The sequence below is a fragment of the Epinephelus fuscoguttatus genome, linkage group LG15, assembly GCF_011397635.1.
Source record: "Epinephelus fuscoguttatus linkage group LG15, E.fuscoguttatus.final_Chr_v1".
Classification (NCBI taxonomy): domain Eukaryota; kingdom Metazoa; phylum Chordata; class Actinopteri; order Perciformes; family Serranidae; genus Epinephelus; species Epinephelus fuscoguttatus.
The window spans coordinates 15,845,149-15,858,559 of record NC_064766.1 but is presented as its reverse complement, the minus strand read 5'-3'; the positions used below and the strand labels follow the sequence as shown (position 1 = coordinate 15,858,559).

Genomic DNA, 13,411 nt, shown 5'->3' with positions numbered 1-13,411 from the left:
ATGAAACTTAAAATTAATTGTACAATAATCAAATAAAGTAGTTAAATCTAGCTCCCTTCAGGCCTAATATATTAAAATGCTGCTAACATGTTAATGCATCAGTAATAACTAAATAATAATATACGTAATACACATTGCTACAGGGCATTTTGCTGCATAGTGAGTACTTTTCATCTTGCTGAAATTACTGTACTTAAGTCAAAATTTGACTGCAGGACTTGTTCTTGTAATTGAGAATTATGCTTATATGTACTTGTAGTGAAATGTTTTAATTCATCCTCCAGGCTATTGTGTTACCTAACAGCTCAGATATCTATGAATTCAAGGAAGTGTAAAGGAAGAGGCCCACCACAGGGCGTTTATTGGCTTAACTGTTTATTCTATTTATAAAATGAGCATCAGTTACAAATACTTCACATACAAAGGACCGAACCGCTACTTCAAATGTGCTCATCACGGCAGACACGTAGGGAAATACTATACTGCTGACTCTGTTTCCTTTTTTTTGGTCAGACACTGAGGTGACAAGTATTCTCCCTGGGGGCCAAAACAAATCTGAGAAATCAAATAATAAAGAGATGCATCCATAGCCCAAAAATGTTTTATTAAATTCATAATCACCGCTATGATGTAAAGCGAATTCTTCATTCACTTTTAATTGTAATTTCATAAACAATCTCTTAAATACTAGCCACGTGTATCCATGTAGAAAGCTTATTTCTAAAGTAGTTGGAGTCCTTTGGGTGCTGAGGAATCGTATGGATCCTTGTTTCTCGGCGTGTCCACGATATCACAGCCTACTGAAATCAAAACCTACTGTATCTGCATGTTGTTGTTGTGCTGTTGTGGCAGGCTATACCAGAGTGGTTCACGTCTCCGGAGATGATGATGCATTGCACCTTTAACTAACATTTCCCCACAAGAGGAAATGCCCTCTGCGAGTCCGTAAGAGGTAAAAAATTAAAACGGCTGATGGAGGCAAAAGAGTAATGGGATTCATCAGTTTGCTTCATTCTTTGAGGCTTCATCAAAGTTCTCCACGAGATCTGTGAGACAGAAAACAACAAAGCACATCAGGATTCTGTTCTGGAAGCAATTTGTGAACGGATGTGAGTGATATTATCCTTCATTTCTAAAACTGTGTTACTGAAGAGTTGACAGTAAGCATTTAAAAACAAATTTCAACTTTAAATTCTCAGTAAATTTAAGCAATAGTCATCTACATCTATACCTGGTACATCGTCGTCCTCTTCTTCCGCAATTTCCTCCTTGACTGCTTTCATGTCCATTGCTGAAAAATATATAAAAGAAAAAAAGGTACATCAAAAATTAAGCTAAAAGTTGGAAAAAGTAAATTATGTGATCATTACTGCAGATTTGAACAGGTGTGCATGTCCCCCTGTTTCTACCAAAATCTTATTGAAAAATTTCATGACATTAGCAGTGCTTTAAAGGTCCAATGTGTATGATTTAGGTGGATTTAATGGCAGCTGGAGGTGAGGATTGAAGATTACAACCAGCTGAAACTTCTCCCGGTTAGAATTCCTTCAGTGTTCATTGTTCAGAAGGTTTTTCTGGGAGCCAAATTATTTCAAGAGGTTTCCTCCTCTCCAAAACAAATGGATCAGGTGATTACAACCAGTAAAAACCCTGAATAAAGCAGTTTCATGTTACAAATCACTGTCTTTCTGATACGGTTTGGCATGTCAAGGCGGGCTGCTAGCTCAGCATCTGCTAATCTGTGCCCACCTTTTATCTCTGATAACTTAAGATCCACATGTTCAGGAGGTTTTTACAGAAGTTGAATTATCCACAGAGGTCTCTATCTCTCCAAAACAAACACACTTGGTGATTTAAGTGGTTAAAACACTGAATAAAGCAGTTTAATTCTGATGCCGCTTGTCGCAGAGGGGCTCCTGTGGCTGCGAAAAACACATGGTGAACTCTGGGAAAGAGGACCTGCTTAATTTGTTGATATAAACTGCTCATTCTAAAGGTAACCAATACACAATGATTCTTAGTTTCAGGTGAAGATAAACTAATAAAAACATAGCTCTGAATATTACACACCATATCCGCCACTAGACACCCGTAAATCCTACGTACTGGGACTTTAAGGCATAATATATATAAAAGTGAATTTAAGGCATTTTCAGACTTCTGTCGAACATGCAGACACTATGTTATAATCCTTGCTGTTCTCTTCAGTTTCTCTTAAGTCACTGCTATAACCGGTTTTTCTAGGTCACGTTTACAGATTGAATCTTTACCGATTCTCCAGTGATTCTAAACAAACAAAGCTGTTGAAAAACCTGCGTAAGTGCATTGTTGTGTTAAAGGCAGCATCTTCATACTGTGTTTCTGTCTTAGAAAATTTCAACCACGACCAGCGCCCTTAAATGTCTGAGTTATTTATGGAGACTAAAACTCTGGTGCTGTGGTTGGAAGGTGGTCACTTCTCTCACTACAGCGCTTTTTATCCCCATCTGGGAGACTAATGACTTTGCAGACACCTCTAAAACTTCTAAGAATATCCCTGATATTACGCGCCCACAGAGAACCCTGACATTGTGCCTGTGACTGTGTGTTTGAGCGTGTGTACTCACATTGCCGTGGGAACTGCTCGGCCAGCTTGCGCAGGCTGGTGAGGCTGTCGGCTCCCAGCTGGCTCAGGATGCCTGGCAGCATCTCTGTCAACTGCTTGGTCTCGGCGTGGCCTGTGATGGCAAAGGTGTTGGCAGACAAAGACGCCTGAACCTTGGGGTTGTTGAAGTGGATCACCGTCCCGTCATCTTTTATCATATTCACCTGAGGAAACAAAACCCCACAGTCGGACTTAGAGCCAATACAACCTGACAGAAGATGCAACATGAAGACATTAAGTCAGGGGTACTTTTTTTTGGTGTCTGTTTTAGATGTAAAGGTGACATGTGACAAATAATCAACTGAAAAGAGGGTAAACTGAGATGGAAAACACAGCTGTGTGTCAGCTTAAACAGCATATGACACCCTCTATCCTTATACCCTCACTTTAGATTTAAAAAAAAAACTCCCCGAAATAAACCTTTAACAGGTAAACATTGTCTTAAATTAGCTCTTAGTCTGATTCGCAGAGTGAATATCTGCAGGGTTTTAATAATTCACAGTAAATCACAAAAAAAATTGAGCCACAGCATGAATGAATGAGACTAAATGAATTGCGTGCATCATTTTAATGTCTTATCCTCAAGTTGCATCTGTTTGTTTGTGCTTCGATGCGAGTTGGATAAAAGCACTCTAAAAATAAACTAGATGACATGGAAAGCTTTTTGGTTGGGCTCTCCCTGTCTTTTATCTTTCTTTCTCAGGACTCTGCGACAAAAAAAAAAGAAAGAAAAGTCAAAACAGTACATCTACAGAACAGCGCTGACATTAGTTCTCCTTTGAGAGCTCACCTCTTCTATCCCCGCAATGTTGTTCACTGCCAGTTTCTTCAGCGAGCCCTGAAGTTTTTTGTCATCAGCTGTTGCCGTTTTGTGAACAACCTTTTTCTTCCTGCGGGCTGTTCCCTAGGGGGGTAAACAGGTGTGGATGCCAACAGAAGGATTAGGTGGCTGAATTTACCAAAATGTCAAACACGGTTTATACCACTGGGTCATATCAGACTTTTTTAACGTGTATGGGACAATTTTTCATTCTAACTTGGACACATTTTCTTATATCTAGATAACAGCTGTGGTGAAGCAGTTTCAAACACAAGACTAAAATTGGTTAACAGTACAAGTTACCCATTTCTATATTGTACAAAAAACATCTTTTTGCATACTTCTAGTGTTTTTAAAGTCAGTAATTTGCCCAAAACAAGCTTCACCAAAACAATGTTTTTACTAAATCTGTACAAATGCCATACGTTTGTGTATTTTCTACTTCTGTCAGTACGTCAAAAGAGCCTGGACAACTGCACTGAAAAACAAGGAATGAAGCACTAATTAGATCTGACAGTAATGAAACAAAAAGTATGGGATTCCATGCACCAGTAAGCTAAATGTTGCCCACAAAAAAGAGAACTGATTCCCCAAAAGTCAAAGCAATACTGCCTCATTAAAGTTCAAAAAGTTAAAAAGCCTTCATTACTGTGGCTATGTGATTAGAAATAACTTTATAAGTAAAAGGGACTTGGAAAACTGTAAGGCCATTTGCAGCAAAAGAAAAGTGCTCTGTCTTTAATTTGTTGAGATACTGTATTTTTGCTATTTCCAGGTGTTCCACTTAACTTCCACTAGTTTGAATAGGGTTAATTTGACCTAAACATTTCCATAAGTTTTACTTTAAACAAATTAAAGCCCATTGTGCTTTTACTCAACCACTTATGTTTAACCAGGGATTTTACAACTCAAATAGCAACAAAGATTTTGCATACTATCAATTCTAACTGATAAATGTCCAGGATAAAAAAAACTGCATGGCTGAAAAAAAGTAATGTGAGTTTATAAGTACACTACTTGAGAATGTCAATGTGGTGCAACCTGGAAATAGGCATAAGGCCTCTGTCAGAGCAAAAATAACAAATAACGCCACCTAGTGTGTGGCTGAAGACCTCACAGTGCATATTAACAAAGCCACAGAGGCCACAAGTGAGGAGGCCAATGCTCTCTCCCATAAAAGGAATGCTGAGGTCAGGAGGAAAGACCTGGCAGGTGCTAAATGCCATCACACTTCTTAAAAAGAGCAACAACTGTGTCAACGACAGAACAAATCTGAAAGCCCTGATTTGGATGTCAACATTTGGCATTTGTCAACAGAGTACAAGAGATTTAGTAACGTTAGTAAATCCATAAATAGTAGGAGACTGTACCTTCCCTCCTATCCGCACTTGTGCCTGGAGTTTGGCAAGCTTCTCTTGATTCATAGTGTTCTGTTGAAGTGAATCAGAAAACAATTTCAACATGATGTTATTCTCATGCTTTTCATATAAGAGCAACTGATATATACAGTTATAATAATAACAATATACAGTTTTCAAAAGTAGAAACAGTCTAAGGGAGCACGTGATTACTTGCTGAAGTGCAATGGACACAATATCGAGAGCTACAATAATCCTCACTTCCACACATTAACACCAAGCTAGCAGACTGCTAACACATCAGCCGACAATTATACTACAGACATACTGACTGTCGGCATTAACCAAAATATACTGAATGGGAAAAAATATCTAGGGGCAAATCTTAAGAATTACATTTATGTCTAACGTAACTGTTGCTAATGTTCGTTTGCTAACTCGCTTGAAGGCTAATTTAGCTAAGATTAGCATAGTGGCTAAACAAGATACACGACCTGACTTTTTGTTCCTGGCGAGGCAAAAAGCTAACGTCCGCTTCAGATTAAATGATAAAACAGACCGGCTAAAATGTTAACGACAAAATGAAAAATATTTTTTACCTTTTAATGGGAATTAACTGACTGTCAGTCCAAGTCCTCACGCTACTAATGAAGCCGAAACGGTGCAGCTTAAACTTGCGTCAAGATAGCAGCAATACATAGTACTTCCTGTCAATACTTTCATAATAAAGTTATCCTGACTCAAAGCAACAGTACATTTTTGATTTATGTGGAACACCTATTAATATTAAATTGTAAAATGTAAGTTTCAATATATTTTAGTGCAATGAAATGCTTGAAATCACCAATTATATTAATTTTTCACTCTCTTTGGGGCTTTTAAACTTTTGTTTTCAAAATCATTTCCGGTCTGTTCCTGATATTTCGTCGTCTAGCTTGACCAGCTAAAGCCGCAGGCAGGAGCACGCGGTTGTGTGGATGTGACGTCATGTGAACGCGGAAAATGATTCACTGCTGACCAATAGGAGGAGGGGGCACCTCGCGCACACGGGCGCGCGCACACCCACACACAACATATGACAACTTTATTAGTCTAGACTTTTATTGTGAAATGTAGCGGTTGAACATCCGGGTCTCTGGTTAATGAACAGTCACTGCCATTAGCTTCTAATCGTCAGTTGTGGGGGAAAAAGAAAAGGCCAGTCGAAATGCAAACGTCTTTAGCGAACATTGTTTTATTCTCGTCCCTGCAGGTTTTGTTGTCTTTGACGTGCTTTCAAGAGGTTGTCGAAGCAGCCAGCGGAAAAGGTGAGTTTGTGTTTTTTAAATTAAATATAGAAACTGAAGCGAGTGTGAGCTGGTCATTGATAGTGTTACGCTACCACAGCCAGAGGTGAGCTAGCTGCATCAGCATCCTGGATCTCAAAGTCTGTGTCCTGGACAGGTACTTTAACGACTTGGTGCTTTGTCACACACACACACACTCTTAATTTCCTCTTTTTCAGGTGAGCCAACTTGTTTTATTGCCAACATCATTATTTCATCTAATGCTAATGTTTAATATTAACGGCTATTGCATTGAAATGAGACCAAACTTTATTTTTCCTGGACATTTTTATATGCCAAACATGTTTAGTATTCCTTATAAAATGAATATCATTTGCAAAAACAGTCACACCCCATTCTTAAATCGAATACCAGTTTGACTGTTATTCCCTTGAGTGCACAGCAATTAAATAAATAAACCAGAATGTATGAAATTAAAATGAAGAAATTGAGGTATCCCATTAAAACAGCCCAACACCAGTTCAGTTAATATCCCTTTGCATGCACAAAATATAATTAAGAGATATGTTTTTGCAAATGAAACCCTTGAAATTTAAAATGAAATATGAAGAAAACACGAATTAAGGTGCACAAGTTGTCATCATTTATAAGCAATGAAAGAACTGTACAGAATAGTGCATCAGTGTTAATGTGTTACATATTACAAGCATTGAAATATAAATGGTAAACAATTGTACAAGCTATATTGAGGGGTGTATCACAATGCAAAGAGGGAATATGATAAAACTAAGACATTTTGAGATCTAGCTTTGTGTGGGGCTGAATAGCACAGAACTCTGATTGGTAAAATGAGTTAAAATCTGAATGAGATCTTCATAGGACAAAAAAAAAAGTTCAAATCAAATATTTCTCACAGACATTAAGCCCTGGTGAACAAAAGACTTTTCATTTACTTGAATTTAAACTAAACTTTTCTTATTACTGATATCAGGAAACCTTAATTTTTAAATAGTTTTTTTGCACAATGTTCTCAAGGGGTGTACACATCAATTTTACAGCACTGTAGTGAGAGGTTTCCTGAGGTAGAACAGAAACAGAAATCATACAGTAATTATATTTAATACCAATGTCATTGTGTGTTGTCTAAAAGCAAACAGATCATAAGAAATTGTGCAAGATGATCTGGGATGTGTAACATTCTTGTAACTGGAAGAAGAAAACGTAGAATGATAATCTCGGAGTTGTTTTCATATTCACCCAATTATTTCTTATAGACATGCGAGATAAAACTTTAACAACAACACACATACTGACAATGTCAAGATGACATTTAACTTTTGGATACAAGTCCCAAACATCGTGTTCTTGCCTTTTTTTTGTCAGTCTTTCTTGTTTTAATTAATCCAATTAACGTCGTTTAACTGGTCTTGTACACTGGACACCTGCATAAAGAGCTTGCATCCTTTACCAACATTTTAGGTTCCAACTGTGAAAGAAACGTAATTATTCCAAAAACAATAGCTTGTACATATGCTACTCATGAATGTGTGTATTTATATACAGAAATACTACTCTCACATACTATAAAGGGTACAACAGTAACACCAGGAAATGTTGCCTATGTAAAACAGGCAGCTGTACAGCATGTGGTTACACCTTTGTCTCAGTATAACAAGAGGAGGCATCACAATATAATATATTGCTGTATTGATGACGTGTCCCTGCTGCCACCATACAAACCTGCGAGCTGCTCACTGTAGGTAGTTACAGGTAACAGAGCAGGCAGAGTCCTTATTTCCCCACAGCTTGATATTAAATTACCACCATTCATTTGTTTCATCACACTTCTTTCTGTTGAACCTGTATTTAGGGCAGACCCACCCTGTTGGAGAAATATAATACCAGTTCCACAGTGCTGGTGTGCTCATTAATTCATTTCTGCCTGCAGGCTTTGGAGATAACATCCACTGGAGGACGCTGGATGATGGCAAGAAAGAGGCAGAGGCTAGGTGAGTTCGCAGAGAGCTCAAATATTACAAACACTCCCTGAAACCCTGCTGAGCTGCATTTTGCACAACCACTGGCCCTGAGGCTTCCAGCGGCTTTCAAAGAAATCCCCCGCACGCATTTACTCTAATAATTGGGGCAGACTGATATCAGTCGCTTTTACTCAATGTTTTATTCAAAGATGAGTGTTTTTTTATTTACTACAGCTGCAAGTGTTACAAACTAAAGTCAGACTTAGTAGTTTTCAGTGCACAGTTTTGGTCTTGACAAGTGTTTCCATGTGTTTGCATCGACAGCGGGCTGCCAATCATGCTCATCATCCACAAGAGCTGGTGTGGAGCCTGCAAAGGTAAAACAATGTTCTCTCCCTTTCAGTATAAGAACCTCAGGTTAGGAACTGCCCCGTCATGTCTGACTGATGTGTAGCAGTCACATGTAGGACACCTTCCAGTATGTCTGATAACAAAAAGATATTATTTAAACACATAAATGCAGCCTGACATGTCCAGTGTTTCCTGACTGTAAAGGGCCAGCTGTGTTTTGTTGTGACTAAACAAATAATTCCTCCATTCAGTGTCTATAAAGCCCTTCAAAGACATTTGGTTGCTAAAAACACTTCCTTTGAGCAGCAATTTACACTCCTACACTTAATTACACCTTTAAGCAAGAGACAGTAATAACCATGGTAATGTTCAAAGCACAGATCTTGACTTGTCATAGTAGGAAAAGCACAGGTGCAGCTAATAACACTAATGACATCTCTGCTCTGTTCAGGTGTCCCAGTAAGTCATGACAGTGAGCCTGCATGCACAATACCAGAACCCTGAAACTGAAGCAGCTGGATGGGACTAAATTATCATCGTTGAGGCCATTATTTATACACATGCTTTTCCTACTGTGACATGTCAAAATGTTTTGAGTTGACCTGAAAAGTAAGTCAAGGAGTTGCCTGGACTGTGTGACCAATCAGGGGCAATATATCCATCAATCTACTGTATGTCATACTGTATTCAAGTGCTCCTGGGATGGTCCCATTTCCCGATTTGGGATGTGTGCATCGACTTTGGTGCGTTCATGAATGTTACGCAGTCATGTGGAAACAACATGGATGCTACAAGGATGTGTTGTATTTTTGTCCAGAGCATTTAAAACAACATGTTGATTACAGTTTGCAGTTTTATATCACAAGGTGGTTTTGTTGTTGCACCAGTATATCTCCTTAAAACTATTAAAATATTGCTTTACCTGACTAATCTAGGTCACTCTGCATGGACAGATGGTCAGTTATAGCCTAATATCACATTACAAATTCCATGTGAGCAAAACATTGACATGCAAAATGTGAATTAATAAAGTTTGTTACCATCAACTGAACATACACTTTCATCTGCCATATTTTTACTTACATGATGGCAACTTGGGTACCAAAGAATTCGCCCACTTTCCGAGTTGTTCTGACTTGAGGGGGCATTTACGTGAAGTTTTCCAATTAGGAACTGATTTTACCGATTTACTCCGACACCATGTAAAGGCATGTTATCTCTGACTTACAGCTGCGCCAGAAGGGAATGTAGATTTTGCATGAATCAAGTTCAGTTAAATGTTTAAAAGCATAATTTTAAGTTAAATCATAGTATGTGACTTTTGCTGAGTCACTTATTTCTTTATATGGTATATATATATATATATATATATATATATATATATATATATATATATTTATTAGTATTTAGTTTTTACAGTGTAATTATAGAACACAAAAATACAACATGGGGTGTCATTTGATTTGAAATAAACAAACTTAAACCAATAAGAGCATGCTGAGTGACTTTAAATAATAAAACAATACAATATGCTACTGGGAAAAGAAATATTAAAGTCTCATATTTAGTTGACTGTTTACATCCACTTTCACATCTGACATATGAGGCGTTCCTTTGTTTAGACAGCAAACAAACGGTATCATACTGTATGCAGATGAATAAACATTAGTAAGCCCATCCTACACGCTCAGTCAAACCACCATCTGTAATGTGGGCAAACAATTCAGACAGGAAATTATTATTAAAGCTGGCTTTTGTTTTCATGGCAAAACAAGATAACAATTAAATTGTATTTTCTTGCTTCTCCATCAGCACTGAAGCCCAAATTTGCTGAGTCCAAGGAAATCTCTGAGCTTGCACACAACTTTGTCATGATCAACCTGGAGGTAAGGACGTTTCGAGTGGTTAATTTGAGTTAACCGGGGTTCAGTTAACTTCTGTCTTATGATAGCACTGTTAGCCAACATTAACCTTTATTATTAATGATTCAGGTTTGTTTCAAGGCTTATAAATAATCTGTTATCTCTTATTTGCACAGGATGAAGAGGAGCCAAAGGATGACGCCTTCAGCCCTGATGGTGGATACATTCCTCGGATTCTTTTCCTTGGTACGGAGGGGGTTGAGTCACTCTTAATGCAAACACTTAATGGGATTCCTTTGGAGAGACTGATAGCACAGTTCCTGCCTGATAAAGTTTGAGTAGCATGTTCTCAGACACTGAAAAGCCAGAGATGTTGCACATGAAAGCAAACTGCTTTAAGGGAAGGTTTAGTATTTTTCAACATAGATGCTTTTTCCCCATGTTTTGTGTCTAAGTGACTAACAGGAACAACAATTTTTGAAGTTGGTCCAGTATTGAGTGAGAGGGCTGCCAAAAAAGGCTGCAGTATAACCATTTGTGGGATGTTCGCACCATCAGTTTACATCCACTACAAGTGCCCATTTTTAGCACTGACATGTTCAAATTATTATTTTAAGTGTTTGAAAACGTATGGAAAGGATCCCTACAGAGACTGACCTTTTTGTTGAAGAGTAAGATTCCCTTTGTTTAACCAAAAATGGCCCTGAAACCGCTATTTAAATGGAGTCTGGTGGAATTGGCGATAGCAATTTTGGGGCTGTTTCTGGTTAAACAGATCGGGATCTTACTCCATAATTAAAAGATCTATTTATATAGGGATCCTTTCCATTATCCTGTCAAACGCTGAAAATAACATTTGAGCCTATCGGTGGCCAAAACAAGCACTGTTAGTGGATGTAAATTGATGGTGCGACCATGCCCCGAGTAGTTACATTGCCTGTTTCATGGCTGCCTCTGCAGCCCACTCACCCAGTACTGGACTACTTTCAAAAATTGCTGTTCCCATTAGGCATTCAGTCAAAATAACAAGGGATAATGGGGTCCAGGTTGAAAAATACCAAAGTTACCCTTTAACAAGAACTGGTAATTAACAGCAGTGCATATTAGACCACACAGAAATAAATTAATGAAACAGACACATCCCAAATCTTTTAAGGTGTCTGACAGAAGAATGAATGGCCTTTGACCTTTGACTGTACTGAGTGGCTTAAAATGTCCTGTGTATGTGGTGTTGAATATGTTATGCCAATGTTAAAATTGGTCTGATACATTTTAAAATTCTTTCATGTTAGTTACACAACAACTGAATATATTGCTTTAAAGATGAAACGATAAGTTGATTAATCTGTTAGTTAACAGGCAAAAAATGACTTAATCATACAGTTGCTGCAGATGAATTTTCCGAGAATAAGTGCCCAAAATTTACTGGTTCTTTGTAGTCAGTTGCTAATATTGGGTGTTGTTCTTTCTTATATAATAAGAAATTTATTATATTTGGATTGTGGACTTGTAATTGGACAAAAAGAGCAATTTCAATATGTCCGATCAGGCTTTGGGGAGCCATTAGGGAGCATTTTAAACTATTTTATGACATTTTGATGATCAAATAATAACCAATAATTAACCAATCAAACAAGTAACTGTCTGGTTAATTCATAAAGAAAAGAACAGCTTGTTTAAGCCTTATATTGTTTGGATTATAACTGGACCAAATCTTTTAATTGACTCCTCACAGATCCCAGCGGTAAAGTCCATCCTGAAATCACCAACAAGAATGGGAATCCAAACTACAAGTACTTCTACAGCAACGCAGAACAAGGTAACGATCCAGATTATTATCATTTACCTGTGGAAAATATGCTGTCACACTGCAGTACTGCATTGAATATATTGAATGGAATATACTTTATTTTGAACACTTAAAAAACCCCTGTTCATGTCTGAAAAGTAATAAGAGGAAACAAACTTCTTGTCTAGTCCAACTCCAATTAGCTGTCAGCTATTATATAGCTGCTTTCTTTTCCAATATGATAGCTGGGATTAAAGAAAACTCACATTTGAGATCAATCATGAGGTTGATAATCACTGCGTGTATTTTCTGCCTCAGTTATATCCGGTATGAAGGAAGCTCAGGAGAAGCTGACGGGTGATGCCTTTAAGCAGCGTCACACTGGAGACGAGCTGTGAGGAGGCAGCGACGGGCATCAGGCTGTAAGGGCTACACTTCCTCCACCTGAGCCTGTGCTTCAGAGCGCCCTGTTATACTCCCAAACCTTCACTAATTATACACCAGATGGTGGGGTCCACCTCACTGAACCAAGCCAACCATTAAAATCGGTGCTTGAGTATTTGTTTCTGTCCCGTACGGTTTTTCCAGCACCGCGATTCGTTTTCCCGTCGCTGTCTCTGATTTAAAACATGTATATTTGTAATCTACTGTTAATTACATGCCATGTACTGTACTTACTGTCTGTAGAGGATATAACCAACTCAAGAATAGCCAAGTTAACTATTATTTCCCACTGACATACACTGTTGTTGGACGGAAACTACTGAATTATGCCAAGTCCTAAGTAACTGCCTTGTTTGTCACCAGACAACCATGAAAATTTCTTAGTTTTAAGAAGTTTCTCAAACACCTTGTTCACAACTTTATAATTAATTTTAAATTTAATTGGGTGTTTTCACCCAACAGCAATGACCATACTTCATACTAGTCGAGATAAATATTTTAACACCTCCTGTGACGTGCTTCCAAAGATCCTCTACAGTGCATTAGTTATATCTGTGATACTATTTACCCTGCACTACAACTCTGTACTTCTGATTTCTACTATCCACAGTCTTTAAAATAATCTTAATTATTCATTTAAACCTGCCAATTTATGTATACTTACTTAGCTATATCTTACATAATTGTTTCTTCCTGTTCTGGATTTGTTTTGCTGCTCGTGAAGTGACACCGCTCTGTTCCTTTTTTCTTTTTTTAAACTTGAATGAGAGATGAAAACATTGGTTATGTGTCTTGATGTATTTTATACATGTACACAGCCAAGTGTGCAAATAAAGTTTGTTGTACTGAGTCGTGTGTGAGCCGGATGCATTCATGAC

The 13,411-nt window shown here is 37.9% G+C and overlaps 2 protein-coding genes across 2 annotated transcripts; one reads left to right on the top strand and one right to left on the bottom strand.

The window, feature by feature from the left end:
* Window positions 1-587: 587 nt before the first annotated feature.
* On the bottom strand, window positions 588-5,513 carry LOC125901704 (transcription factor BTF3 homolog 4-like). Its single transcript, XM_049597557.1, has 6 exons — window positions 5,422-5,513; window positions 4,835-4,894; window positions 3,435-3,548; window positions 2,607-2,808; window positions 1,232-1,291; window positions 588-1,046 (listed from the first exon to the last, which is right to left on the bottom strand). The coding sequence occupies exons 2-6, from the start codon at window positions 4,886-4,888 to the stop codon at window positions 1,000-1,002; spliced, it is 477 nt and encodes a 158-aa protein (XP_049453514.1). The 5' UTR covers window positions 4,889-4,894; window positions 5,422-5,513; the 3' UTR covers window positions 588-999.
* Window positions 5,514-5,944: 431 nt separating this feature from the next.
* txndc12 (thioredoxin domain containing 12 (endoplasmic reticulum)) lies at window positions 5,945-13,382 on the top strand. Its single transcript, XM_049597556.1, has 7 exons — window positions 5,945-6,129; window positions 8,057-8,117; window positions 8,412-8,464; window positions 10,251-10,324; window positions 10,477-10,546; window positions 12,036-12,119; window positions 12,408-13,382. Exons 1-7 carry the CDS (start codon window positions 6,030-6,032, stop codon window positions 12,485-12,487), a joined length of 522 nt encoding a protein of 173 aa, XP_049453513.1. The 5' UTR covers window positions 5,945-6,029; the 3' UTR covers window positions 12,488-13,382.
* The last annotated feature ends 29 nt before the right edge of the window (window positions 13,383-13,411 follow it).